Source organism: Mobula hypostoma, chromosome X1 (assembly GCF_963921235.1).
Source record: "Mobula hypostoma chromosome X1, sMobHyp1.1, whole genome shotgun sequence".
Taxonomy (NCBI): domain Eukaryota; kingdom Metazoa; phylum Chordata; class Chondrichthyes; order Myliobatiformes; family Myliobatidae; genus Mobula; species Mobula hypostoma.
The window spans coordinates 33,678,993-33,704,415 of record NC_086128.1 but is presented as its reverse complement, the minus strand read 5'-3'; the positions used below and the strand labels follow the sequence as shown (position 1 = coordinate 33,704,415).

Here is a 25,423-nt window from a genome sequence, read left to right as displayed (position 1 = left end):
CATTCCACCCATCCAGTCTGCTCTGCTATTCCATCATGGTTGATTTATTTCCCCTCACAACTCTGTTCACCTGCCTCTCCTTGTAACCTTTGATGCCCTTACTAAATCAAGTTCAAGTTTAATTGTCATTCAACCATACACATGAATGCAACCAAACAAAATAGCCATTCTTCCAGGGCCAAGGAGCAAAACACATTACCAACAGTCATACACAGCACAAAGTACATATAACTACAATATCAGTAAAAAAAATATAGCCCAAGCCTTTGAGTATTATGGCCCGTAGATTGATGGTGTATGGGATGTCATTCTGTTCGGTTTGAAAAACAACGAAACCTCTACATGCTTTTATGTGTTGAGTTGCCACCACATGATTGGCTGATTAGATATTTGCATTAAATAGCAGGTGTACAGGTGTACCTAATAAAGTGGCCAACGTGCATATATTCATTATATCATAAATATATCATCATTGTGTCATGAAACAATAGACTTAGTTGTTTTATAAAATCTGCCCTCAACCTTTTACAATTTATTTTGTTAAAGAAGTTAGGTATGCAACCTTTCACCTATGATGTCAGGAGTGATGGGACAACTGGTACTGCCCAGGATTGTCCATGTTACTGTTAAATTCCAGAAGGTGCCATATAAATGTCAGTCCATTGTTTCTTGGCATAGTTTCTGTGAATAAACAGGTACTCACACAAAGTTTGCTCCAACCATTAAGCAATCGAATGAAGACTTTATTTCCTTCTCTTACGTAGACCAGGGAACCTTCTGGTATCTGAGCAGTAGCCTTCAGCATGAGTTCGAGATTCTTAAATACATGGCTCTGTTACAATAAAGAATGCATTAGGCTCACTGTGGAGCACCATAGGCAGAGCTGTTATCTTGTAGAAAGACAATGAGTGGCCATTTTGCACTGACTGGAGCCGAAGGATCAGGCTTCAAATTGAGGCTTGTCAGGCCTTCTTTTCCTGTGGATACTCACTCTTCCCCTCTTCTCTGAAGGTATTGCCCCCTGGCTATGCCCCGTACTGGGGTTGGTCAGCACTCTCCAAGGCCTTGGCTAATTCATCATTACTCAAGAATGATACTTCAAAATGAATTTATGCTCTGATGAGGACATTAGCACTGCCTGAACTCTGATTGTGTCCACTGTCTACCACATCTGAATCTCCAGCAGTGCCTGCCAAACTTCCACCAGAACCGAGAGCTTCCAGCTGCAAACTCAACAGGTGATGGACCTACATTCTGAGTCTCCAAAGTCTCTTCACCATCTAGACAGCACATTTCAAGAGCAGAATAGGATATTCTCCAATTACCTGGCTAGGTACATTTCTAATGATGCTGTCTAAGAATCTCAACAACATTCAGGAGAGTGCTACCTACAAAACACACTAACCAAGGCTACTCTAAAACTGCCCCCTCCCCAAATCCATGAACTCTACTATGTAGACAGACAGAGCTAGCAGATTTGGGGGAACACTGTAACCTGGATGATCCCATCCGAAACACAAGAGATTCTGCAGATGCCGGAGATCCAGAGTAACAAACACAAAATGCTACATGAACTCAGCAGGTCAAACAGCATCTGTGAGAAGGAAAAAAAAAAGTCGAAATTTCGGGCCAAGGTCCTTCATCAGAACTAACTCACACATATCCTAACTTGTAAATCTATTGCAGTTCCTTCATTACAGCTAGGTCTTTACCCTGGAACTACCTTCCCAACAACGCTGTGGGGTTACCTTCACCAGACGACAATCGCTCTACACCACTTTCTCAAGGGCAGCTAGGGGTAGACAATAAATGCTGGTTTTGCTGGTGACAACTATGTCCCCAGGGTGATGGTAAAATGGTTCTTTATGAACATTAAGTTTAATTATTATTCCTGGTGCAGGGTTTCAAGTGGAACGGTTGACAATTTCTTTCCTCCCACAAAAGCTACTCGACCCATTGAGTTCATCCAGCAGGTTATTTGTTACTAAAGCGTTATTGCTCTGCAGGGTTCTACTTTTCTGCGTAGACACTGATACAAAATTAGCCTTGTCAATTCAGTATGTCAGAGAGGTACAGTGCCTCTCTTCAGAACTTTCTGTGTTAGAAATCAGATACTGGCACCCTCCCAGAGACCTCCATCCTAACGTCTGAAGGGCAGTTATCCACCGTAAATGGACTTTCCACCGAAGAATATGAAACTCTTCATTGTGGTGTGTTAAAAGCACATGAAGGAAAGCAAAGGTTCGTGGACCATTGCCACCTCCTCACAACCTTGATCCCCTCCAAGAATAATAACTAGTAGTGAAAGCAGGCCGGTCTTACACCTCTAATGTTTGAGTGCCACTAAATATCAATAAATAATAAGCCAATAATGAAACTATTAATGTTGCAGTAACAAATTAAAAAAGAAGCATCATAGTAAATTATGTAGGCAGACAGGCCTTAGAGTTCCTGTTGCATTTTTCAGCATTTCTACAGTTATTAAATGAAGAAGTACCTCACAGCTTGATGCTTTTCTCCTTTATGATCACTGGAATCTGGATGAATTTAGTTTATTTGCAGCTCTACAATGAAGATAACCTAAACCTAGATATTGACCATTTCTGTTGGCTTACCTTTAGGATGCCGTCAGATAGACCGTCATTGAATTTGTGACCTTGGAAATCGGCAAAAGAGACACAATAGAGTATAACTATGTCTGCAAATTATAAAATGGATTGTTGCATCCAATTCTATTAAGATACCGTACCAGAATAGTTTGGGTGATTATGGAAATTACTTTAATTGTACACTAAACCACACCACCCGGTTAAGGAAAATTATTACCCTAAAACCATTAAACTCCTGAAATGGTGTGGATAACTTCACCTACCTCAACACTGAACTGATTCTATGACCTACAGACTCTGAAGACTATTTCCAACTGCTTCTCAGCATTATATTTTTCGTCTTCTTTTGCGCATTGACTGTTTATTGGTCTTTGTAAATTTTATTGCATTGCTTTATTTTCCTGTAAATTCTTGCAAGAAAATAAATCTTATGGTGACACTGCTGATTGAGTGTCATCACATATAAAGTTCTCTAGGAAGACATCAAAGAAATGACATTTCATTAAACGCTATTCTTAACACAGCATTTGCATTTATCGACACCCACATGAATATTTTCAGAAAGATGCTTGCCCGCATAACAAATATGGTCATGGGCCCAGCAGAGAAAACTTCATTTTTGTACTGTTTTACAATACAAAAATGAAGTTTTCTCTGCTGGGCCCATTACTTTCATATGGCACCTGCTAGAACTTAAAATTTATGTATTGGTTATTTATCTCAGCATTTGAGTTCTTATAACCAATGTTTTGGTGGGTGGAAGGGTTGAAGTATTGGCTTAGGCTGTGGAGCAATGGCAAATTTTGGTAAGTGTAGGGCAAGGGCACTTAAGTGGTAGGGCCCTAGGAGTTTGGAGAAGCAGGGGGACCTTGCAGTATAAGGCCAACGATTCCTGAAGATGGCAAAACCTTTTGATAAGGTGGCTAAGAGGGCAAGTGGAATAATGCAAGGAATTGCAGAGAGATATGCACATTGCCCAGTCCATCATGAAAGCCAGCCTCCCCTCCATGGACTCTGTCTACATTCCTTGCTGCCTTGGTAAAGCAGCCAACATAGTCAAAGACCCATCCCACCCCGGACATTCTCTTGCCTTCCCCTTTCCATTGGGGAGAAGATGTAAAACCTTGAAAACATCTACCAGCAGGCTCAAGGACAGTTTCTTTCCTGCTGTTATCAGACTCTTGAAGGAACCTCTTGTACATTAAATATAACTGTTGACCTCGAAATCTATCTTGTCATGGCTATTACACCTTTCTGTCTACCTGCACTGTACTTTCTCTGTAACTGTACCTCTGTCTTCTACACTCCTTCATTAGCTTTCCCTTGTACTAACTCAAAGTACTTATGGTTGAAATTATCTGCATGAATGACTCTCAAATTCAAGATTTTCTTCTCTGTTTCTTGCAATAATAAAGCAATTAGCCCGGAGTTAAGAGCATGATACAAATTTATTAAACGTTGGTTAGCCTATAGCTGGAATATTCTATGTAGTTCTGGTCACCACGCTATGGAAAGGAAGTGATTGTGTTGGAGTGGCTACGGTGGAGACTCACCAAGATGTTGCCAGGTGTAGAGCCTTTCAGTGAGACCAGTTTGTTTTCCTTCTAGTAGAGGAGCTTGGGGGGTGGGGCATGGTCATAGCGGCATATAACATTATGATGGCCATAGATAATGGTAGATAGGAAGCTTTTCCATGGAGGTACTAAAATGCACACATTCTTTCTCTCACTCTCCTTTTTCTCCCTCTGTCCCTCTGAATATACCTCTTGCCCATCCTCTGGGTCACCCCCCCCACCGTCTTTCTTCCCGGACCTCCTGTCCCATGATCCTCTCGTATCCCCTTCTGCCTATCACCTGTCCAGCTCTCGGCTCCATCCCTCCCCCTCCTGTCTTCTCCTATCATTTTGCATCTCCCCCTCCCCCTCCAGCTTTCAAATCCCTTACTCACTCTTCCTTCAGTTAGTCCTGACGAAGGGTCTCGGCCTGAAACGTCGACTGCGCCTCTTCCTATAGATGCTGCCTGGCCTGCTGCGTTCACCAGCAACTTTGATGTATGTTGCTTAAAACTAGCAGCCATGGGTTTAGATAGAATGTACACTCAGTGGCCACTTTATTAGGTACACCTGTACACCTGCTCGTTAATGCAAATATCTAATCAGCCAATCACATGGTAGCAACTCAATGCATAAAAGCATGCAGACATGGTCAAGAGGTTCAGTTGTTGTTCAGACCAAACATCAGAATGGGGAAGAAATGTGATCTAAGCGACTGACCGTGGAATGATTGTTGGTATCTCAGAAACTGTTGACCTCTTGGGATTTTCATGCACAACAGTCTCTAGAATTTACAGAGAACAGTGCGCGAAACGAAAAACATCCAATGAGCGGATGTTCTGTGGGTGGAAACGGGTTGTTAATGAGAAAGGTCAGAGGAGAATGACCAGATTGGTTCAAGCTGACAGGAAGGCGACAGTAATTCAGATGCTAAGCGTTAGAACAGTGGTGTGCAGAAGAGCTTCTCTGATCATACAACATGTTGAACTTTGAAGTGGATGGGCTACAACAGCAGAAGACCATGAACACACACTGAGAGGCCACTTCATTAAGTACAGGAGGTATCTCTGAGTGTACCTCCACTGAGTGTAAAATGTAGAACAGTACAGTCCAGGATCAGATCTTTTTACCCACAATGCCTTGCCAACCATGCTTCTAAATTAAACCAAATATATCTGCTTGCATATGATCCATAACTCTCCATACCCTGAATGTTCACATCCCTGTCTGAACGCCTCTGAAATATTACTATCACCTCGGCCTCTACTATCACCCCTGACAGTACGTTTCAGGCATCCACCAATCTCTGTGTAAAAAACGTACCCCACATATCTCTTTTAAACTTTCCCCCAAATGCATGCCCCCTGGCATTTGACATTTCTATCCTGGGAAACCCCTTACAGACAGCAGTGGGAATTGAACCCGGGTCACTGGTGCTGTAAAGTGCTGTGCTACCGTGCTGCCCTTGTTCTATCAGGTCTTCCCTCAGCCTCCAAAACGCCAGAGAAAACAGTCCGGGTTTGATTTGTTGACAATAACCAATGCAACAACCCAATGTGTAGGGTAACGGGCAAGAGATTGAGAGGGGATCTGAGGAAGAAATTTTCACCTAGTGTGTTTGGAACTCGGATTGTACAGGGTGAAGGAGGCAGGTACCTTCATAGCATTTAGGAAGTATCCAGACAGGCACCTAAATTAGAAGGCAATGGGCCAAGTATTGGTGAATACTGAAAGGATCCAAAGGTAAGTATTGATTTTTTTTGTGGTTTTGAGAAACAGGATCAGATCTTGAAACCTATCCACTGCAGTGACAACTTAATCTTCACAATGTACCTTGCCCATTCCCATAGTACATTCTGAGGCCTCTTGACACCAGGAGGGACATTTGGCGCCAAACCTTGGCTGACCGAAATAAGGCTGAGGCCTCTGTCTCACAAGGATCTCTCCCCAGAAGCCAGCTTCAAATAAACTGAACCCCATTTAGATTATCAAAGTAAATAATATTAGATTTTATCATTACTTTAATCATTTGTACCTCTGCTAGAAGTACTAAAGGATTCTTTTCAATCACCAGTTACTTTATTGTTACATAATACCTACAAAATGACTTCCTAATGCTGAAGGTCAAATAGTGGTTTTTATATTGTTTTTGGGTGATAACTATTGCTTAAGAGAGGGATATTTAATGCCCAATTGATCACCGAGTTACTTGACAAACACCAAAACTACTTCTTTAAAATGATTTAAAGAACCGATAACTGGTTCGGTCAGCTTTTTCATCAACATCACTTCTAATAAATTTGAATAAGTATTGTAAAGTGTACAGCAGCAAAAGAGACCCACCTAGAATTCCAGAAAACAAGAAAACTCCTTATATTCCGCCTGTGTAGCCTCCAACCTGAAGGTTTTGAACATTGATTTCCTTAACTTCCGGTAATTACTTCCCCCTCTCCCTTCTCTCTTCTTCCATTCCCCATTTTGGTTTCACTCTCACTCTGCTTCTCCTTACCTGTCCGTCACGTCCCTCTGGTTCCTCTTCTCCTTCCCTATCTTCCCTGGCTCACAGTCTTCTCCTATCATTTCTGTTTTCTTCAGCCCTTTACCCCTTCCACTTATCACCTCTCTATTTCTTACTTCATCCTGCCCTCCCTCACCCATCCACCTTCCCCTTCTTCTGGTTTTACTCCTTATCGGCTTGTACTCCTTCCCTTCCTCCCACTTCTGTCCCTTTCGTTTCCACTCCTCTAGCCCGAAATGTTGACTGTTTATTTAGCTCCATAGATGCTGCCTGACTTTCTTAGTTCCTCCAGCACTTTTTTTGTGTGTTGCCCTAATTTAAAAATGAGGTTGGTTATTGAAGGCATGAAAAATAAATTTGGAAGAAGTGTGGGTTGAAGTATGGTAAAATGCTTGTGGGACAAAATACATGAAATATATAAAAGCTGTAATCTTGATATATTTTTGGGTTTGGTTGAAAAGTTTTCCTGCAATAGGTAAAAGTACCTGGGTGCCTGGAGCTGTGAAGGCCGCCTTGCTGTTCATGATTCACCTGGTGGAAGAAACACATCAGATTATTCAGCGTGACATTGCCATGGGTGACACAATGATGAATGACCACAAGAAAGAAACTACAGTGTCATTTGCTGAAGGTGTTAGCCTTTGTTGTGATCTATTCCCAGGTCATGTTGCATTGAAGCACAAACAATCCATCAAAGGAGTGAGAGAGAACAAAGCCTCCATTTCACACTTTCATCTTGGACTATCAAATGTAGTTATTAGTCTGCACGAGACACAAAATCAATGTACAGTGTACTGTTTGCTAATGTAAGTATCTTGAGAGAAGGTATGTTGGCCAGAAAGTATGTTAGCATCAAAGGATAAGAGCTAAAGTCAGATAGATGCCTTTGCAACTTCAGTTTATTGTTTAGCCCCAGGGGTTTACTATAACTTACTTACCGTTTGTTGCAATTTATCGTGTACGCATTCCCTGCCTAATACCAATGACAGCCTTTCAAAAGTAATCTGGCATTCAAACACACCTGGGGATTGTGTAAGGATGTGCGTTGATCTATCCCACCTTCTCGCCACCTTTTGTCAATACTGGGTGTTCATCACCGTTCAAATTGGACAAATTAGAGCCTTTCCTTTCTTGCTCAGGCTCCAGATGGTCTAATTCAGAAACCAATTTGTAATGAACCACCAATATCCACAGGAGCTGGAGAGAAAGTAATGCCAGTCAGTGAGTGTGAAGGATGATGAGAGTTTGTGAGGCAGATACACTGTGGAAGGGAAAATCTTCCCAAAGTTTGAATATGATAAAAAAAAATTGCTTTTTCTTGTAACAAAAATAATACTTACTGGCATTTTGCAGTGAGGTCTTGGAGGGACCGGGAAAATTCTCTGCAAATAATAACAAAAAAAAACAAACTTAAGTCAAACAGTAAAGAAATTCTGTATGAAAATGATTGAATGGCTGAATGGGCCTACGTTATAGTAGAATGATCCTGGAATTCCTGGTGGGCCTGGAGGTCCTGGAATGCCAGGAATACCTGGTGTGCCTGGAACACCCTGGAATAATACATGAAAAGTGTTAAAATTTTTTGAAGAAAACAAATTCAGTTTTGAACTTTAAAATCAGTGTGCCTGAAAACTAATGATTTTTCATCGTCCTGTATTGATACAATACTGCCAGTTGAAGTCTGGCAAGATGCAGTCCTTCAACATTGATATAATATTCTCCATCAATCAGAGCAGCCTATGCTTAGAATCAGATTTGTCTCTGTCCCTGAACTACAGAGATTTCAGGATTGTTAACCCTTTCCTTGACTGGTTATGTGGACATAATGTATGGAGCTAAATATTTGGACCTACCACAGGTGATAAAATAGTTTATTCTACAGCTTCAAATTAATTAGTTTCCTTGTGTTTTTCTAGTTATTTGCGTCTCAGAGGCTGTGTGTGTGTGTGTGTGTGTGAGAGAGAGAGAGAGAGAGTGACTGTCAGAGAGAACGTGTGAGCATGAGTGCTTGTGTACGTGTGAGAAAGAAGTGTGCATGTAAGTGGGCTTGTGTCTGTCTGAGGGAATTTATAGTATTTTTATTTACAGATACAGCACGGTAACAAGCTCTTCCAGCCCAACAAGCCCACACAACCTAATTACATTAATGTGACCAATGAACTTACTAACCTGTATGTCTTTGGACTGTGGGAGGAAACCAGAGCTCCCGGAGGAAAGCCACGCGTCACAGTGAGAACATACAAACTCCTCACAGAGTGGCAGAAATTGAACCCGGGTCACCGACGCTTTGCAAGTAATATCCCAGGACCTTAAACTCTCAATTACTTTCCTTCATTCCTAACAGAGTTTTGAAATTCCAAAGTCCCTTTCTTGTTAATTAGTCTCCTGCATTCCCTAGTACATACTTAGAATGAATGCTAGTCTAATTGTAGTATGCTGAAGAGGTTCAGCAAGATCAAGTCTGAGATACTGTTTCCCTTAGGAGCAAAGTCTGGAACTAGGGAGCATGGCCTCAAGGTGCATAGTTGGACATTTCGACCAAGGTCATGGGAAATCTCTTTCACTCCGAAGAATTCTTTTCCCCAGCATGCTCGTTACTGAGTAGTTTCAAACTAATATGAACAGACTTGGAATTTGGAGAAAAAAGAAGTGTGGAGATTGAGATACGTTATATTCCATCTTGTTGGAGCTCTCTCAAAGGACTATATGATCTACAATTTCATACTGTATGTGTTATTGTATTTTTTATGATTTGACTTACGCCGGTAGTACAAGGGTCTCCCTTCTCTCCCTTCATTCCTGGAGGACCCTGTTCGTACAAAAAATTAGCAAAACATTTTGAAAACACAAGATGAGTTGTTCTTCTTGGAATGTACCACACACTAACCAACTCTTGAATTATCAATCCCCTTTTTAACACCTCAAAATTTCCCTTTTTTGAAAAAGCACTATCAGTTCTTTAACTCCTGCATTGCCTTTAAATTATTGTACATGACTACTTATTCTGAGAAAATTAATGTTTAAATAAGCCCTCAGATCAGGTCATTCAAAGCAAAACTTTGCAGGTTGTTCTGAATGGGAATTGATTTTGAAACATACTATTGCTTGTCTGGAATTATAGAATACAGAACAAGACCATTTGGCCCATTATGGCCAGTCTATCTACCCAATAAAGGACTAAATCAGAAAAGCAAATGTGGCTCAACTGTAGCCAACAAGAGAAGTTAAAGCTAGTATTAGATCAAAGAAAATAGCTTATAATATTTTCAGGATAAGCAGCAAGGCTAAAGATTTGGGGAAATTTAAGACTTTGCAAAGGAGGACCAAGAAAATGACAAAAAAAGAGCTAAATTAATTTGACATCATGGTTGGTGCAAACATTGTGGGCTAAAGCATTTGTTCCTGTGTCACCTGTCCTATGTACTAGAAGAGTAAGGCCTAGTAAAAGTAAATGGATGTGGAGAGGATGTTTCCTATAGTGGGCGAGTCTAGGACCAGAAGGCACAGATTCAGAATAGAGGGATGTCCCTTTAGAGCAGAGATAAGAAGGAATTTCTTTAGCCAGAGGGTGGCAAATCTGTGGAATTCATTGTCACTGACCCCCGTGGTGGTCAAGTCATTGGGTATATTTAAAGCAGAGGTTGACAGGTTCTTGATTAGTAAGGGCATCAAAGGTCATGGGGAGAAGGCAGGAGAATGGGGTTGAGAGAGATAATCAGCCATGATGGAATAGTGAAGCAGACTCAATGAGATGAATGGCCTAATTCTGCTCCAATGTCTAATAGCTTTATTGACTTATGGTAATCTAGTAAAAAGCATACAGGATTATCAAAAATTAGAGAGGGTTTTTACAGACAAAGGCAGCAGAAACTGGTCCAATCTAAACTAGTTCTATTTGCCTGCATTTGGCCATATCCCTCTAATCCTTTCCTATCCACGTATTATTTAAATGTTGTTAATGTATTTGCTTAAACCACTTCATCTGGCAGCGGATTCGACATACTGACCACCTTCTGGATGCAAAAAGGTTCCCTTAGGTTCCTGTTAAATCTCTCGCCTTTTACCTTAAACCTATGTCGTCTAGTTCTTGATTCCCCAACCCTAGAAAAAAGATTGCACAGTTGACTCTATCTATGCCCCTCATATTTCCAATAACTTTAGTTTCTATAGGTTTCAGAAATGTTAGATTGCTCCATATGTGGGCCAGCTGGCTTTCATTGTTTGGTCATCAAGTGAGAGAGACAGGAATTCTGGAGCCATGAGCCGACTGAAGGGAAAGTGTGGCTAAAGGCAAACAGGTGCTTCGGGTCAAGGTCAAGTCCAACCTGGTCCAGTGCTTTCAGATAAGGGAAATAACTCAAAGTCAGGACAAAGGTTGATCTTCCGTATGAGAATAAAATGCTGCAGATGCTGCAAACCTGAAACAGAACTAGGAGATGTGCGAAAGCCTCAGCAGGTCACTATGGAGAGAAAAATGGAGTTGTGAATGTTCACCTTTTGTTAGATTTGGCAAAGATTCATGGTGTGTGGATGGGAGGAAAGTACAAGAGGGACAGCCTATGTAAAGAGAGGAGGACAGGAGAGATTAAGTGTTAAGGATAATGATACAAATTGAAAGGTGGGTGGGGCACTGAGACAATAAAGAAATAAAAAATGGTTTCAGGCAAGGTCTAAAAAGTGAAAATATAATCACCAACTGGACTTATTGAACAAAGTATTGAGTCCAGAAGGCTGTAGTGCACATGGTCTGAAGACTATACAATTATTTCCTGAGTTAATTCTCCTTCCCTTGTAGAAAAAAAATCTCAGTTTATGAAATTTCAATTTACAGAATTTTGTTAAAGTGTCATGGACTCCTTGGGGTCTGTACTTTTGATTTATGAAGCTATATCAAATAATGTATCATCCTCTGCCACGAGAACACACTGCAGCAAAATACACATACTGCATTTCACCACTCTTCCAATTTATAAAAGTTTGCTAAGTGAAACATTTTTCAGGATTGCATCCCTTCCGTAAATCAAGGAACGTCTTGCTTCCCTGGGTAATATTGAAGGGAACTGACTAAAATAACTCTTAGCAATTGATATACTATAACCCACAAGGCTATGGGTCAAGTACTAGGTACTGATTGTCCGCCTTCGCTTATGAGCAGTTTTTCATTGATTCTGTCATGTTTCTTTGTAGCTACTGTGAATGCCCACAAGAAAATAAATCTTAGGATAGTGTATGGTTTATCTACATTGATAATAAATTTACTTTGAACTTTGAACTGTGATTGGAATCAATATCTCTTTTCCAGGCAGATGGACTCAATGATCAGGAGGACCATCTTTTGTATCAAGCATGTCTACAATCCGTTTCCCTGAGGTGTTCATCCTTGAGCTGTTCCTGAAATTGGAAGTCATTTCAGACTTTATAAAACTGTGCTTTTACCCATTGAAAATTCTCAATTATAGTCTTACACCTGTGTAATATTGTTAAGGAAAAAATCAATTATGTGGTTGATTGATCTTTTACTAGTTTCCCAGAAAGGCCAATTATTCCCTTCAGTGTGTTTGGGTTCACATCAGCTTCTTATGTGGAACATCATTACACTAGAATTACTCAGAGATACATAAAAATAGATTTCTAATAGAACTTAATAGAGAAGATACATTGCCTTATCAATTTTTTAATGAAGTGTACTTCAATTGGATTTCTATTCAACATTTTTGGTGATTTGTATTCTAGGACAGGGTAGGAACTTAATGATGAAGATGGCAGGGTTGGTCATCAAAACGTCGGTTATAATCAACACCTGTACCTGTCTGGAAGCCCGAGAAGAGTTTATTTGTTATTGACACCGGGAAAGAACTAGATCCTTGTTTAATGATGGTACTGTTATCAATACCACTTAGGTTTAACATGAATTGAATATTTAAGCCATGGGAGCAGAATTAGGCCATTCAGCCCCCGCTCCACCATTCGATCACGGCTGATATCTTTCCCCTTCTTTTCCAGGCCCAGTGAAGGACCTTAGCCTGAAACGTCGACCCTTTAGTCCTGTCCATAGATGCTGCCTGATCTGCTGAGTTCCTCCAGCACTTTTGTGTGTGTTGCTCTGGATTTCCAGCATCGACAGAATCCCTCGTGTCCACATTATAAAAGCTTACAAAGCAAACAGACTCTTATTTCATCTGTCAAGGTGGGACTCGTGAATAAGGAAACGTTACAGTTCCAGAAAAGAATCCCAATTCTGATAACATTTACCTGGTGATAGGAAGTGTCAACGTCTTTCTGAAATACTGGACCAGGTGGGCCTACAGGTCCAGGGGGACCTGGCGGTCCTGGTAGACTGTCACATTTCTGCTCACAGACGCCCTGTATCACAGATCACGGAAACATAAGGAGCAAAGAAACATAGTTATGGTGTGTAATAAATAGCAGAGTAACACAGCTCGCTAAAGTGATCCTCAGACAGACATTTATCAACTCATTTTTAAATTCTTTAAGTATTTACAGTGGCCAAGACTGCTCTTTAAGCCTATAAATCCCAGTTGGAAAAAAAAATTAGACTGTTAATGTTAGGACAAGTTTCCCTCTCTATAAACGAAAATCACAGCAAACTGTCACACCAGCAGAAAAGGTCATTGGCTGCAGTCTACCTTCACTTCAGGACTTGTACGTGTCCAGGACAAAGAAGTGGGGAGGGAAAATCTTTGAAGACACTATCCACCATGCAAATTGCGTTCTCCCTTCTAGAAATCACTATATGGCTATTAAAACAAAAAAACTTCACGCCATTTTACAAGTTGCTTCCCCTAGGCAGTTAATCTGATCAACCTTTCTGTCCCCACCTCTGACCTCAGTCACTGCACTGTAAACATTTTAAACCACTTTTTATAATTCTGGCATTTATAGTATGTATTCATGCATATTTTATTCTATATCTGTACTTTATCCTCTAACTTTATTTTTATGTAATTCTTCATTCTTTATAAATGTTGAATGTTGTTTTTTTTTGTTGCATGTCTCACCCTGACCAACACACCATCGACGTCTGCACAGACTGGGAGTTGCCAGTCCTCCCATTGGCTTCACAATTTGGACAAAGACTCACCACTATCTCCAAATGCATGCAGTTGAATGTGGTTGCATGCAATATCCTAAGAGATCCCAGAGTAGAAACTAGTCTTTGGGTGCTATTGAAGCAATACTGTAAATTGCCCAGTTGGAGTGTCCCTGAGCTTCCACTCAGTTCATTGTCATAGTGCAGGAGGTTAAGGACAGAGGGATCAGAGTCGAAATGTTGTAGTGAATTAAAATAGTAGGTGACAGGATCTGCAAGGTTTCATTTCCAAACTGAATAAGGGATTCAGTAATATGAGCACCCAAACTTTTTTCTAAAATCTTAACTATTTTTGTACCCTCACGAGCAAATTGTGATGGCGACAATAATCAAGGATCAAGGATCAACTTTATTCACCATATAAACTTGCCGTATTAGATATCTAATAAAGTGGCCACTGAGTGTATGTTCATGGTCATCTGCTGCTGTAGAGGGGTTCACTTCAAGGTTCAATGTGTTGTTCATTCAGAGATGCTCTTCTGCACACCACTGTTGTAATGGGTAGCTACGCGAGTTACAATCACCTTCCTGTCAGCTTGAATCAGTCTGGCCATTTTCCTCTGACCTCTTTCATGAGCAATCTGTTTTCACCCACAGAACTGCCACTTACTGGATGTCTTTTTTTTTTGTTTTTTGCACCATTCTCTGAAAACTCTGGAGACTGCTATGCACGAAAATCCCAGGAGATCAGCAGTTTCTGAGATACTCAAACCACCCCGTCTGGCGCCATCAATCATTCCACAATCAAAGTCACTTAGATCACATTTCTTCCCCATTCTGGTGTTTGGTCTGAACAACAATTGAACCTTTTGACCATGTCTGTGTGCTTTTATGCATTGAGTTGCTGCCACACGATTGGCTGCTCAGGTATTTGCATTAATGAGCAGGTGTACAGCTGTACCTAATAAAGTGGTCACTGAGTGTAAATTGACCAGTGCAATGGTATATCAATAGCACTTTCCCCTATACAGAAAGATGTATTGTAGCATTGTCAACACTCACTCCTGGGTTAAAGTTCATCTTTTGTCATTTGTGTTGTACTTGCAATTTTGTCAGAATTGTGAGCTACTTCAGATTTAAGAAACAAGTTCCAACATGCAGCTATTAGCTTGTGAATGCTAGTGATCTGGGACAAAGTTTAACTCCAACATAAGAACTCTCTGCCCTGTCTTGTAGTGGTAGCATTAGACCAATGAAACAGACTGGTGGAACGTGGTAGCATTTCAGGTTGTAGCTAGTTAGAACAATATCACAGTCCTTTCTACTTCTGAAGCTGGTCTAGCATTGTAAATCACATTACAAGCTAAGGGACCACCATCTTTTCACTCGACACATGCATTTAGAAGATCGAGCTTGAAGTCAGAGCACAAAAATTAAATAACAATTACACATTTTTAAAACTTGTAATACTGACCGGCTTTCCCTGTTCTCCAGTGAAGCCTGGCAAACCTGGCAGACCTGGAGGACCAGGCATTCCAGGGACTCCCTATATTTGAGAGGCAAAATGAGATTATGAATCATCATGCATTAAATAAACAAGGCTAGACTACCTGGGATTTAGAAGATTGAGGGACTTGTTTGAAATTCTTCAGGGTATTCAAGGGAAACTGACTGTGGAGGTAGGGAGATGCTAATTTGTTGGTTAGGGAATCGAGGACCAGAGTAAAAAGTTTAAAAATTCAAGCCAAAGTATTTTTTAGGAAGGAACTTCAAAAACATTTCTACACTTCTTCAAGATGGCAGACATTTGAAGCTTTCAAAATCAACAATTGATTCTTGGCCAATTCTTAGTTTTACATTTGCGGATGCTAGACTTTTGTTAACCAAAGTGATTAAGTGATATCGAGCATAGGAATGTGTATGAATATAGGATGTAGATCTCACAGAATGAGAGAACAAGTTCCAGTGATTAAATAATATATTTGTATTCCTGGGTCGGGGCAAAATCTTTCTGGGTCTCTGCACATTAAAATGATCCATGCATTTTGTTGTCATGTGTAATTCAGTTCTATTTTAGACAGGGCAGTGTAGAAGCCTTTTGGCATGCTGGCCTTCACAAGTCTGGGTGTTGAGTATCCAATTTCAGAGGTGATGGTACAGTTGTACAGGACACTAGTTAGAGTGCACTGTTGTGTTCAGTTTTTGGTCTCCCAGCTAAAGGAAAGATGTTATTAAACTGAAATGAGTGAAGTACAGGAGTCTGAAGATACTCACACTATGTTTTAGGAACAATTTCTTCCCTTCCGCCATCAGGTTCTGATTCTGAACAGTCCATGAACCTCAGTAAATATATTTAAGACAAGGTTAGATTGATTTTTGCATAGTAGGGGAATTAAGGATTATGGGAAAAGGCAGGTAGGTGGAGATGAGTCCATGGCCAAGTCAGCCATGATCTTATTGAATGACGGAGCAGGCTCGGCGGGCCAGATGGCCGACTCCTGCTCCCATTTCTTATGTTCTTATGAATACTTACCTCACTATTTTGCTCACTTTTTTACTACTTATTTTTTTATATTTCTCTTTGTAACTTATAGTCAATTTTAAAATTTCATGACATATGTCAGTAATAATAAACCTGATTCTGATTTTTAATGTCTGCCTTTGACAAAGCATTCCTGTTTTGGAAAATCTCTGTAAAAATGTATATCTTCCCAACCTTTCTCCTCAGTTGATGGGGTTCTGACATCAGCTCCACAACAAACAAAATAACCGTTCTCCATCTGTGAGCTTGGCCCAGAATTTCCCGAGAAATATCAACACTTCTGTGTGGATTTGCTGCTGCTCCCCCATCACTAATGTCAGGGAGTTTGCACATGAGTAAAAGTCCCAAACTTCCTGACTGGTGTTTTCTGGAGTTTTTCCAGCTGCTGTCCAATGCTTAACTGTCCTCAGTTGCCCAGCCCTGCCTGGCTGCTGAATGTGTGCCAGATTAAACCCAGTCGTCGTCTTCGTGGCTATTCCTCGAGGTTGAGGATGATGGTCTTCATTCCGTTGATCTATTTATGGGCTCTCAACTGGCATTTGAGTCCAATCTTGGCTTTGAAAGTTCTTCTGCATTCAGGACAGGTAGTTCCAGATGGCAGATTGGGCTTTGGTTGTTGCTGCCTCTCTTTCCATTTTCTTCTCTTTTCTTCTAATTCTGCACATCTGTTGGCTTCGAAAATTGCTGTTCCTTCTCGGATGATGGCTTGCCAGAGTTTCCAGTCCTTGGCATTGGTTTCCCAATTGTTGATGTCGATGTTACATTTCTTCATGTTGGCTTTTAAGACGTCTTTGAATCTCTTCTGTTGTCCACCTCTTTTACGTTTGCCTTCTTTAAGCTGGGAGTAGAAGATTTGTTTTGGCAGACGTTCGTCTTTCATCCGAACAACATGACCGCTCCATCTTAGTTGGTTCTTGATGATGTAGGCTTCAATGCTTGTTGTTTTTGCTTCATTTAGCACACTGACGTTGGTTCTTCTATCTTCCCAGCTGATACTTAAGATGTTTTGAAGACAGCGTTGATGGAACTTTTCAAGTGCCTTCAGATGTTGTTGGTATGTTCTCCAGGTTTCTGATGCATACAGGAGCATTGAGATCACCACTGCTTTGTACACTAACATTTTGGTGTCTGTTTGGATGTCACGATCATGAAAGACTCCTGTTTGGAGACATCCAAAAGCTGTTCCAGTGCATTTAAGACGATGTTGGATCTCATCATTAAGGTCGACATTGGAGGAGAGGTGACTTCCAAGATACAGAAAGTGGTCCACGTTTTCCAGGGTTGTTTCACCAAGTTGAATTGATGGTTCTATCCGATTTGTCTCAGTTGGTGACGGTTGGAAAATGATCTGAGTCTTCTTGGAATTGATAGTAAGTCCAAGTTTCGAGTATGCACAGTTGAAGGCAGTCAGACTCTGTTGTAGGTGGTTTTCTGAAAGAGCTGCAACACTGTTGTCATCTGTGTATTGGAACTCGTGGATGTCTTGTTTTTGGACTTGAGACGGGCCAGACTGAAAAGTCTGCCATCCGTTCTGTAGACAATTTCGATTCCTGGGGGGTAGGTCATCCTTGATGATGTGGATGAATGTTGCAATGAAGATGGTGAACAAAGTTGGGGCAATCACGCATCCCTGTTTTACTCCTGATCTAACTTGAAAAGACTCACAGTTACTGTTGCTGACCATGACTGTGGCAAGCATGCCATTGTGGAGGAGTCTCAGGATTCAATTGTACTTTTCAGGGCATCCATAGGTGGATAGGACATCCCATAGGAGTTCCCTTGATACCAAGTCAAAGGCTTTGGTGAGGTCGATGAATGCCATGTACAAAGGTTGAAGTTGTTCACGACATTTTTCTTGTATGTCGCATTGTGAAGATTTATGTCGATTGCTCCACGTGATGGTCTAAAACCGGCTTGTGTCTCCGGAAGGATCTTCTCAGCTAAAGGCTTGAGCTGGTTGTTCATAATGTGGGTGAGGATCTTTCCTGCTGTTGCTAACAGGGAAATTTCACGATAGTTTCCACATTCGGATCGATCGCATTTCCTCTTGTAGCTGGCACCGATTGCTGAGTCTCTAAAGTCTGCTGGTACATCTTCATTTATCCAGATCTCGGTGAGAAGTTGATGCAGTTCATTTCAATATAGAAGAACAGTTGTAAGGGAGATAGGCAGCTATAAGGTGACTTACAAGTTTCCAAATTAATGTCCTGAAATGGTATTGATTTTATTTTAAATGACTTAATCGTTACTTTTACTGATCATGGCATGTGTATTATCAGAAAGATCAGGATCAATTGGCCATCCCTAAGTGCTCTCTAAAAGATGTTGGAAGCCATCTTCTTGAACTGTAGTCTATGGTACTGTTGAATAAAGTGTTCCAGTGCTACAGAGATGTTCCTTGATGATGAAGGAACAGCTACTGTATATATGTCCAAGACTGAATTGTGTGTGAGCTGGAGGGGAACTGGCAGGTGCTGGAGTTTCTATGTGCCTGCTGTCCTCACCCTGAATGGTGTAGGAACTTGAGAGGCGCTGTTGGCGTGAATGCAGTATTTTTTTTAGATTGTACATACCAAAGCCACTGTCAGTTAGTGGTGGAGTGTGTATGTTTGGTCAATTGACATTTATGGGATTTTGGAAAGAAATTATAATGCAGATAGAAGAAAATGTGTCTAGTTAGATGGAAAGTTGGAGATAAGGAGAATGTGAGCAAGGCTCCTTCAGAGAAAAGTTAGGAAGCATCTTCACACAGAGTGAGATGTGTGGAATTCCCTCCCATAACAAGCAAATGATGTTCATTAATTTTATTTTGTAACTGTGTTTGATAGGTTTTTGCTTCTCAAAATTTTAAAAAGACATGAGGCTAAGGCAGCTGGATTGAGCTGAGATGCACACCTGCTATTGTTTCTTAGCTTTCCTCTGTGTCAAAATGAAAGTCAAGTTTATTGTCATATGCACAAGTACCTGTATGCACAGGTGCAATGAAAAATGTACTTGCGGCAGCATCACGGGCTCGCAGCTTTATATAAGCAACGTTCATGAGAAAAACATAAATTAACCACAATTTTTACAAGTATAAACACAATTAGAACAAAAAAAGCAACACACATCAAAGTTGCTGGTGAACGCAGCAGGCCAGGCAGCATCTCTAGGAAGAGGTGCAGTCGACGTTTCAGGCCCAGACCCTTCGTCAGGACAACGTCGACTGCACCTCTTCCTAGAGATGCTGCCTGGCCTGCTGCGTTCACCAGCAACTTTGATGTGTGTTGCTTGAATTTCCAGCATCTACAGAATTCCTGTTGTTTGTTGTAGAACAAAAAAAGTCTAATTTAGTGCAGTGTTCAAAGTAATGCTAGTGTTGCTAAACTCTAGTGATTAGGGTTGTGTGAGTTGTTTTAAAAACTGGATGGTTGAAGGGAAGTAGCTGTCCTAGAACTGTGTGTATGTATGTGTGTTTTTTTGTGTGTAATATGAACTTATTTTCTCAGTTATTTGAGCAACACACATCAAAGTTGCTGGTGAACGCAGCAGGCCAGGCAGCATCTCTAGGAAGAGGTACAGTCGAGGTTTCAGGCCGAGACCCTTCGTCAGGACTAACTGAAAGAAGAGCTAGTAAGAGATTTGAAAGTGGGAGGGGGAGGGGGAGATCCAAAATGATAGGAGAAGACAGGAGGGGGAGGGATGGAACCAAGAGCTGGACAGGTGATTGGCAAAAGGGATATGAGAGGATCATGGGACAGGAGGCCCAGGGAGGAGGAAAAGGGAGAGGGGGGGGAAAACCCAGAGGATGGGCAAGGGGTATAGTGAGAGGAACAGAGGGAGAAAAAGGAGAAAGAGAGAAAGAATGTGTGTATATAAATAACGGATGGGGTACGAGGGGGAGGTGGGGCATTAGCGGAAGTTAGAGAAGTCGATGTTCATGCCATCAGGTTGGAGGCTACCCAGACGGAATATAAGGTGTTGTTCCTCCAACCTGAGTGTGGTTTCATCTTTACAGTAGAGGAGGCTGTGGATAGACATATCAGAATGGGAATGGGACGTGGAATTAAAATGTGTGGCCACTGGGAGATCCTGCTTTCTCTGGCGGACAGAGCGTAGGTGTTCAGCAAAACGATCTCCCAGTCTGCGTTGGGTCTCGCCAATATATAGAAGGCCACATTGGGAGCGCCGAATGCAATATGTCCCTTTTGCCAATCACCTGTCCAGCTCTTGGCTCCATCCCTCCCCATCCTGTCTTCTCCTATCACTTTGGATCTCCCCCTCCCCCTCCCACTTTTAAACCTCTTACTAGCTCTTTCTTCAGTCAGTCCTGACGAAGGGTCTCGGCCTGAAATGTCGACTGTACCTCTTCCTAGAGATGCTGCCTGGCCTGCTGCGTTCACCAGCAACTTTGATGTGTGTTGCTTGAATTTCCAGCATCTGCAGAATTCCTCGTGTTCTCAGTTATTTGACTTACTTTTTAAATGGAATGAATGTTCACCTCTTCCGTTCAGGAACACATGAATGAAATCACGAACTGAAATCTGGAGTCATCCTCATCCCCTCGTATAGCACATGAAGTTGACACACCGTTGTGCCAATTTATTGGGCTGGTTTTGGCCAACACTGATAGGGTTGTGTTCACTGCATTGTTGAGAAACACCGTAAAATGTTGCACCTTAATGACCAGGAAGGTTCAGCATTGAAGCATGGAATTGTGCTTGATTTGCTCAATTCCAGAAAATTAGTTAAGAAAGAAGGATAAGAAATTACATTTCCACGTGCCAAGACTTTGATGGGTTCAAGTCAAGTCAAGTCAAGATTGTTGGCAAGTGCGAGATACAGGTACAATGAAAAGTCTCTCCAGCAGCTTTACAGGCATGTAGGTTTGGACAGCATGCACATCGCATAAATTATACATAAAGTCCACATAAATTAAGGTGAAAAGGTTTGTGTAAAACAAACATTGAAACAAAGATACAATTAGAAGCAAGCCCAAAGGAATGCAAGATATAGTCTATAGTGTTCTATGGGTGAGGTAGGATTGCTGGGATCACCAGTAATTGGCTTTGGTAGCACACATAGGCCAGGAATAATTATCTGAGTCCCATAATCGATTTGAGTCAGCCTGCAGTACCCTCACTACCAGTTGCTGAGGCATGTGGTACTTGGCAAGGATGTAAAATATCAGCTATTCTTTTAATTTACAAAAATGACATGTTTATGTGCAATCAGTGAGGCAAAGGATCAGAACTGTTCATTAAAAATACAAGTGAAATTCTTGAGAGGAAGAAAATAACATTTACCTTTTCACCTCGAAGACCGGGGTCACCTTTTTCACCCTTTAATCAAGCATGAAGACACAATTAGAAACTCAGAATACAGAATGTCTGAGACCTCCGCTCCTCTCATCTTTTACTTGGAGCCAAAAACCCGTGTCAATAGAAACAGGAGATTGCCTCCTCCAAACACTATCTCTGCAGTCCACACCATTAACTTGTCTTTCTCAGGTTGGAGGAGCAACATCTCATATACTGTCTAGGTAGTCTCCAGCCCCTTGGAATGAACATAGAATTCTCCAACTTCCGGTAATTCCCTGCCCCTCCCTTCCCCTATCCCTATTTCACTCTGCCCCCTCCGCCAGCTGCCTATCACCTCCCTCATGGTTCCACCTCCTTCTACTACCCATTGTGTTTTCCCCTATTCCTTCTTCACCTTTCCTGCCTATCACCTCCCTTCCCCACCCCTTTATCTTTCCCCTTACTGGTTTTTCACCTGGAACCGACCAGCCTTCTCCTTCCCACCCTCCCCCCAACCTTCTTTACAAGGCCTCTGCCCCTTCCCTCTACAGTCCTGACGAAGGGTTCCGGCCCGAAACATCGACCGATCTTTTCCGCGGATGATGCCCGACCTGCTGAGTTCCTCCAGTGTGTTGTGAGTGTTGCTTTGACCCCAGCATCTGCAGAGTATTTTGGGCTTGAAATTTCAGTGTCCAATACCCCAGCCAAAGTTCTGCTGCCTGGATTATGAACAAGCTGGCAAACAGACAGAAGTGACTTGAATGTCATACATGGGTCACATTCCAAGTACAGTAGAGTGGAGCACGTGCTGCCACTGGAACGGGGCACTCCTAGCAGCATCTTAAAGGGACCACGTCAGACCATCTGTGAAATGGAAGCAACATCAGCTGCGCCAGTGATTATACTTTGAAGCCTTACTAGCTCCACAAGGGTCTGCCCATCCAGTTCGGATCTCTCCACATCCCTGTTCCATTGAGAGTTCACTCCTGTGTTGGGGCTATGGAGATGGGTCTACTCTCTCCCAAGCATACTGATGACTCACTGCTTCCAGTGATAATAAAACAAGATCTGACTGTAGAACTGGCTTGGGTCTCTCATTGACATTCCAAGTGCTCAGTCCACCTTCTGTCCAGTGTATTGAAAACCCATAATGGGAGGTTGAATGTCTATGGAAAAAATTACAACAACGTGGTCCAAGACTGTAACAGAAAATCTAATTGAGCAATATTTGTCTTTCAACCTTTATTTAAAGACTGCAGATTGTTGCTTTGCTGGAACAGAAATAAAATAGTAAACAATGTGAAATGCTATTTTAAAAACATTCGTTTTCATCACTTACTTTGTGGTACCGGTCGTGATACTCTAAATCACTCGGACACATTGCCGTTGGTCCTGGAGACCCTGGAGGACCCATGTCACCTTTTGCGCCCTAACAAACCAAAAATAACTCAATCCATGGTTTATTGCAATTGCAATCTGAGCTGTGCTTCACTCTCAACTTCGAATCAAAGGTCATACAGTTTAATAGCATAGAAACAGCCCCTTTGATCCAACTCATTCACGCTGATCAAGCTAGTCCCATTTACCTGTGTTTGGCCTATGTCACTGTAAGATCTTTACTATCCATGTAGCTGTCCAAACATCTTTTAAATGTTGATATTGTGCCTGGCTCTACAGCTTCCTCTGGCAACTTGCTCCATATACCCATCACCCTGTATGAAAAATTGCCCCTTGGGTCACTTTCAAATCTTTACCCTCTCCCCTTAAATCCATGTTCTCTAGCTTTAGACTCCCCTATTTGGGAAAAAGACTGTCACTTTATCTATACCTCACATAATTTTATATACCTCTATCATCTCACCCTTCATTCTTCTCCACCTCAGGGAAAAATATCTCTGCCTATCCAGTTGCACCTTACAACTCAAGCCCTCCAGTCTATGTAATATCCTTACGAATCTTTTCCAGATTAATGACATCATTCCTATAGTTGAGTGACCAGAACTGCAAATAATATTCTAAGGAATGGTCTCACCAGAAATTTTTGGGTTCAAATCTGACTGTAAAGCTTCAGTTACAAGATCTAGATGAAGCAATCAGGGGCACTGCTTATCCAATACAACATTGAAGGGAGAGCCCATGCACGATTCAGGTGGATGGAAATTGTGGACCTATTCACCCAGCAAATTGCTTTTTCCAGAAGTTTCCTTCTAGAAGATGCTATAGGGCTATTAAAACAAAGACTTCACAGCATCTTAAAAGTTTCTTCCCCCAGGCAGTTAATCTGATCAACCATTGAAGTCAGCCCCCACCTACCTCTATCTATGACTTCAGTCACAGTTCTGTAAACACATTAATCCACTTTTTACAATTCTGTCTACAATGTAAATACATGCAGGTATTTGTGTATTTATGCACATTTTATTCCATATTTGTATTTTAATCTCCAACTTTATTTTTATATTATTCTTTATTATTTATAATTGTTGAATGTTGTTTTTGTTGCATGTCATGCCAACACACCACAGCAAATTCTTAATTCATGTACAAGTGTATGGTGAATAAAGTTGAATAGTTGATGAAGGGTGGCTTGGCTTCAAGGCATTGCAGAGTTGTCTTCCCACATCCTAGCAGATTGGCGGCTGTCTGTGGAACCCTAATGAGCAATTTGCTTCCTGTTTCTTACATTCGGGTTTCTGACCCCTTCCTTTCCAGTCCTGTTGAAGGGTCTTGGCCCAAAACATCGACTGCTTATTCTCCTCCGCAGGTGCTGCCTGACCTGCTGAGTTCCTCCAGCAGTTTGTGCCTGTTTCTCAGTATACTTGTTCCCTGGTTTCCACTAGTCATTATGTAACTCATTCCCCAGTATTCCAAGTGGCAGTAAATAGCGATGGACAATGATTGGCCTATTCACTCTCCGCACCACACCACAGACCGAGCAAAGATGTTGCATTTTATGGAATAATTTTTACAATCTTTCCATTGTTACTCTTCATATGAATGTTCAGCATTACCTTTTCTCCAGGAATTCCAGTCCCTGGATGCCCTGAAAGCCCTGGTTCACCCTAGAAACATGGAAACAACAAATAAATTATCTTCTTTCAATTCAAAATGAAGCAAGTGTGTTGTGGTAACCATTGGCCACTCGGACTGTTGTATGAAGACTGCATCAGTCATTGCTTTTATCATGGCATCAGCTAGGAAGCAGAGGGCTACTCAGTGCATTGAATCAATGTGGCAGACACTTCATCAATCATGTACTTACGGGAGCAGCTCATGATGAAACAAGACTTGTGCCATCTCTACACACGTTGAACCAGATGAATAGTGCTGTGAACGGTAAGTGTCAAAAGGAGGAACCATTACAGAAACCCTTTGGGTAGATGGGCGTGGCACGTTCTGCAGTGACATTATTGAGCTCATAAATTTTGATGATTAGGAGCTAGGCTCCATGAATGAAGTTTTTGTTTCTTTTGTTCCACGAAGGATTACACCTTGTTAAAATGGGGTTGTCTCCAACATCCAACTGTAGTGCTTTGAGGAAGACAAGCCCCTAGCAGAACCACCTCAACTGGAGCCTCACGTGATGGGGTTGTTGCATTGTGAGAGCTACCACCTGCAAAATATTCTCCCCACTTGCCACAGGATAACCTGGTTCCCAACCCACATCATAAGGTTCAGGAACAGTTATTACCCTTCAACCGTCAGGCTCCTGAACCACTGTGGATAATTTCACTCATTTCGACACTGAACTGTTCACCAGCAACTTTGATGTGTGTTGCTTGATTCCACAACTTATGGGCTCACTATCAAGGATCCTAGAACACTCGTTCTCAGCATTACTTATTTACTTACTTCTTCTTCTTCTTCTGTT

At 41.5% G+C, this 25,423-nt stretch overlaps 1 protein-coding gene across 3 annotated transcripts in view; it reads right to left on the bottom strand.

Annotated features, from left to right (window-relative positions):
* LOC134340143 (collagen alpha-1(XVIII) chain-like) overlaps nt 1-25,423 on the bottom strand; it is a 108,591-nt gene that overhangs the window by 21,807 nt on the left and 61,361 nt on the right. For all 3 annotated transcript variants that reach the window (XM_063037038.1, XM_063037037.1, XM_063037039.1), the window contains exons 11-21: nt 24,564-24,614; nt 22,892-22,981; nt 21,559-21,594; nt 15,206-15,277; nt 12,933-13,043; nt 9,442-9,489; nt 8,150-8,230; nt 8,021-8,062; nt 7,166-7,211; nt 2,616-2,656; nt 704-832 (exon numbers count right to left, since the gene is read on the bottom strand). In XM_063037038.1, the coding sequence (XP_062893108.1) occupies nt 704-832; nt 2,616-2,656; nt 7,166-7,211; nt 8,021-8,062; nt 8,150-8,230; nt 9,442-9,489; nt 12,933-13,043; nt 15,206-15,277; nt 21,559-21,594; nt 22,892-22,981; nt 24,564-24,614 (747 nt within the window). The remainder of the gene's footprint in view (nt 1-703; nt 833-2,615; nt 2,657-7,165; nt 7,212-8,020; nt 8,063-8,149; nt 8,231-9,441; nt 9,490-12,932; nt 13,044-15,205; nt 15,278-21,558; nt 21,595-22,891; nt 22,982-24,563; nt 24,615-25,423) is intronic.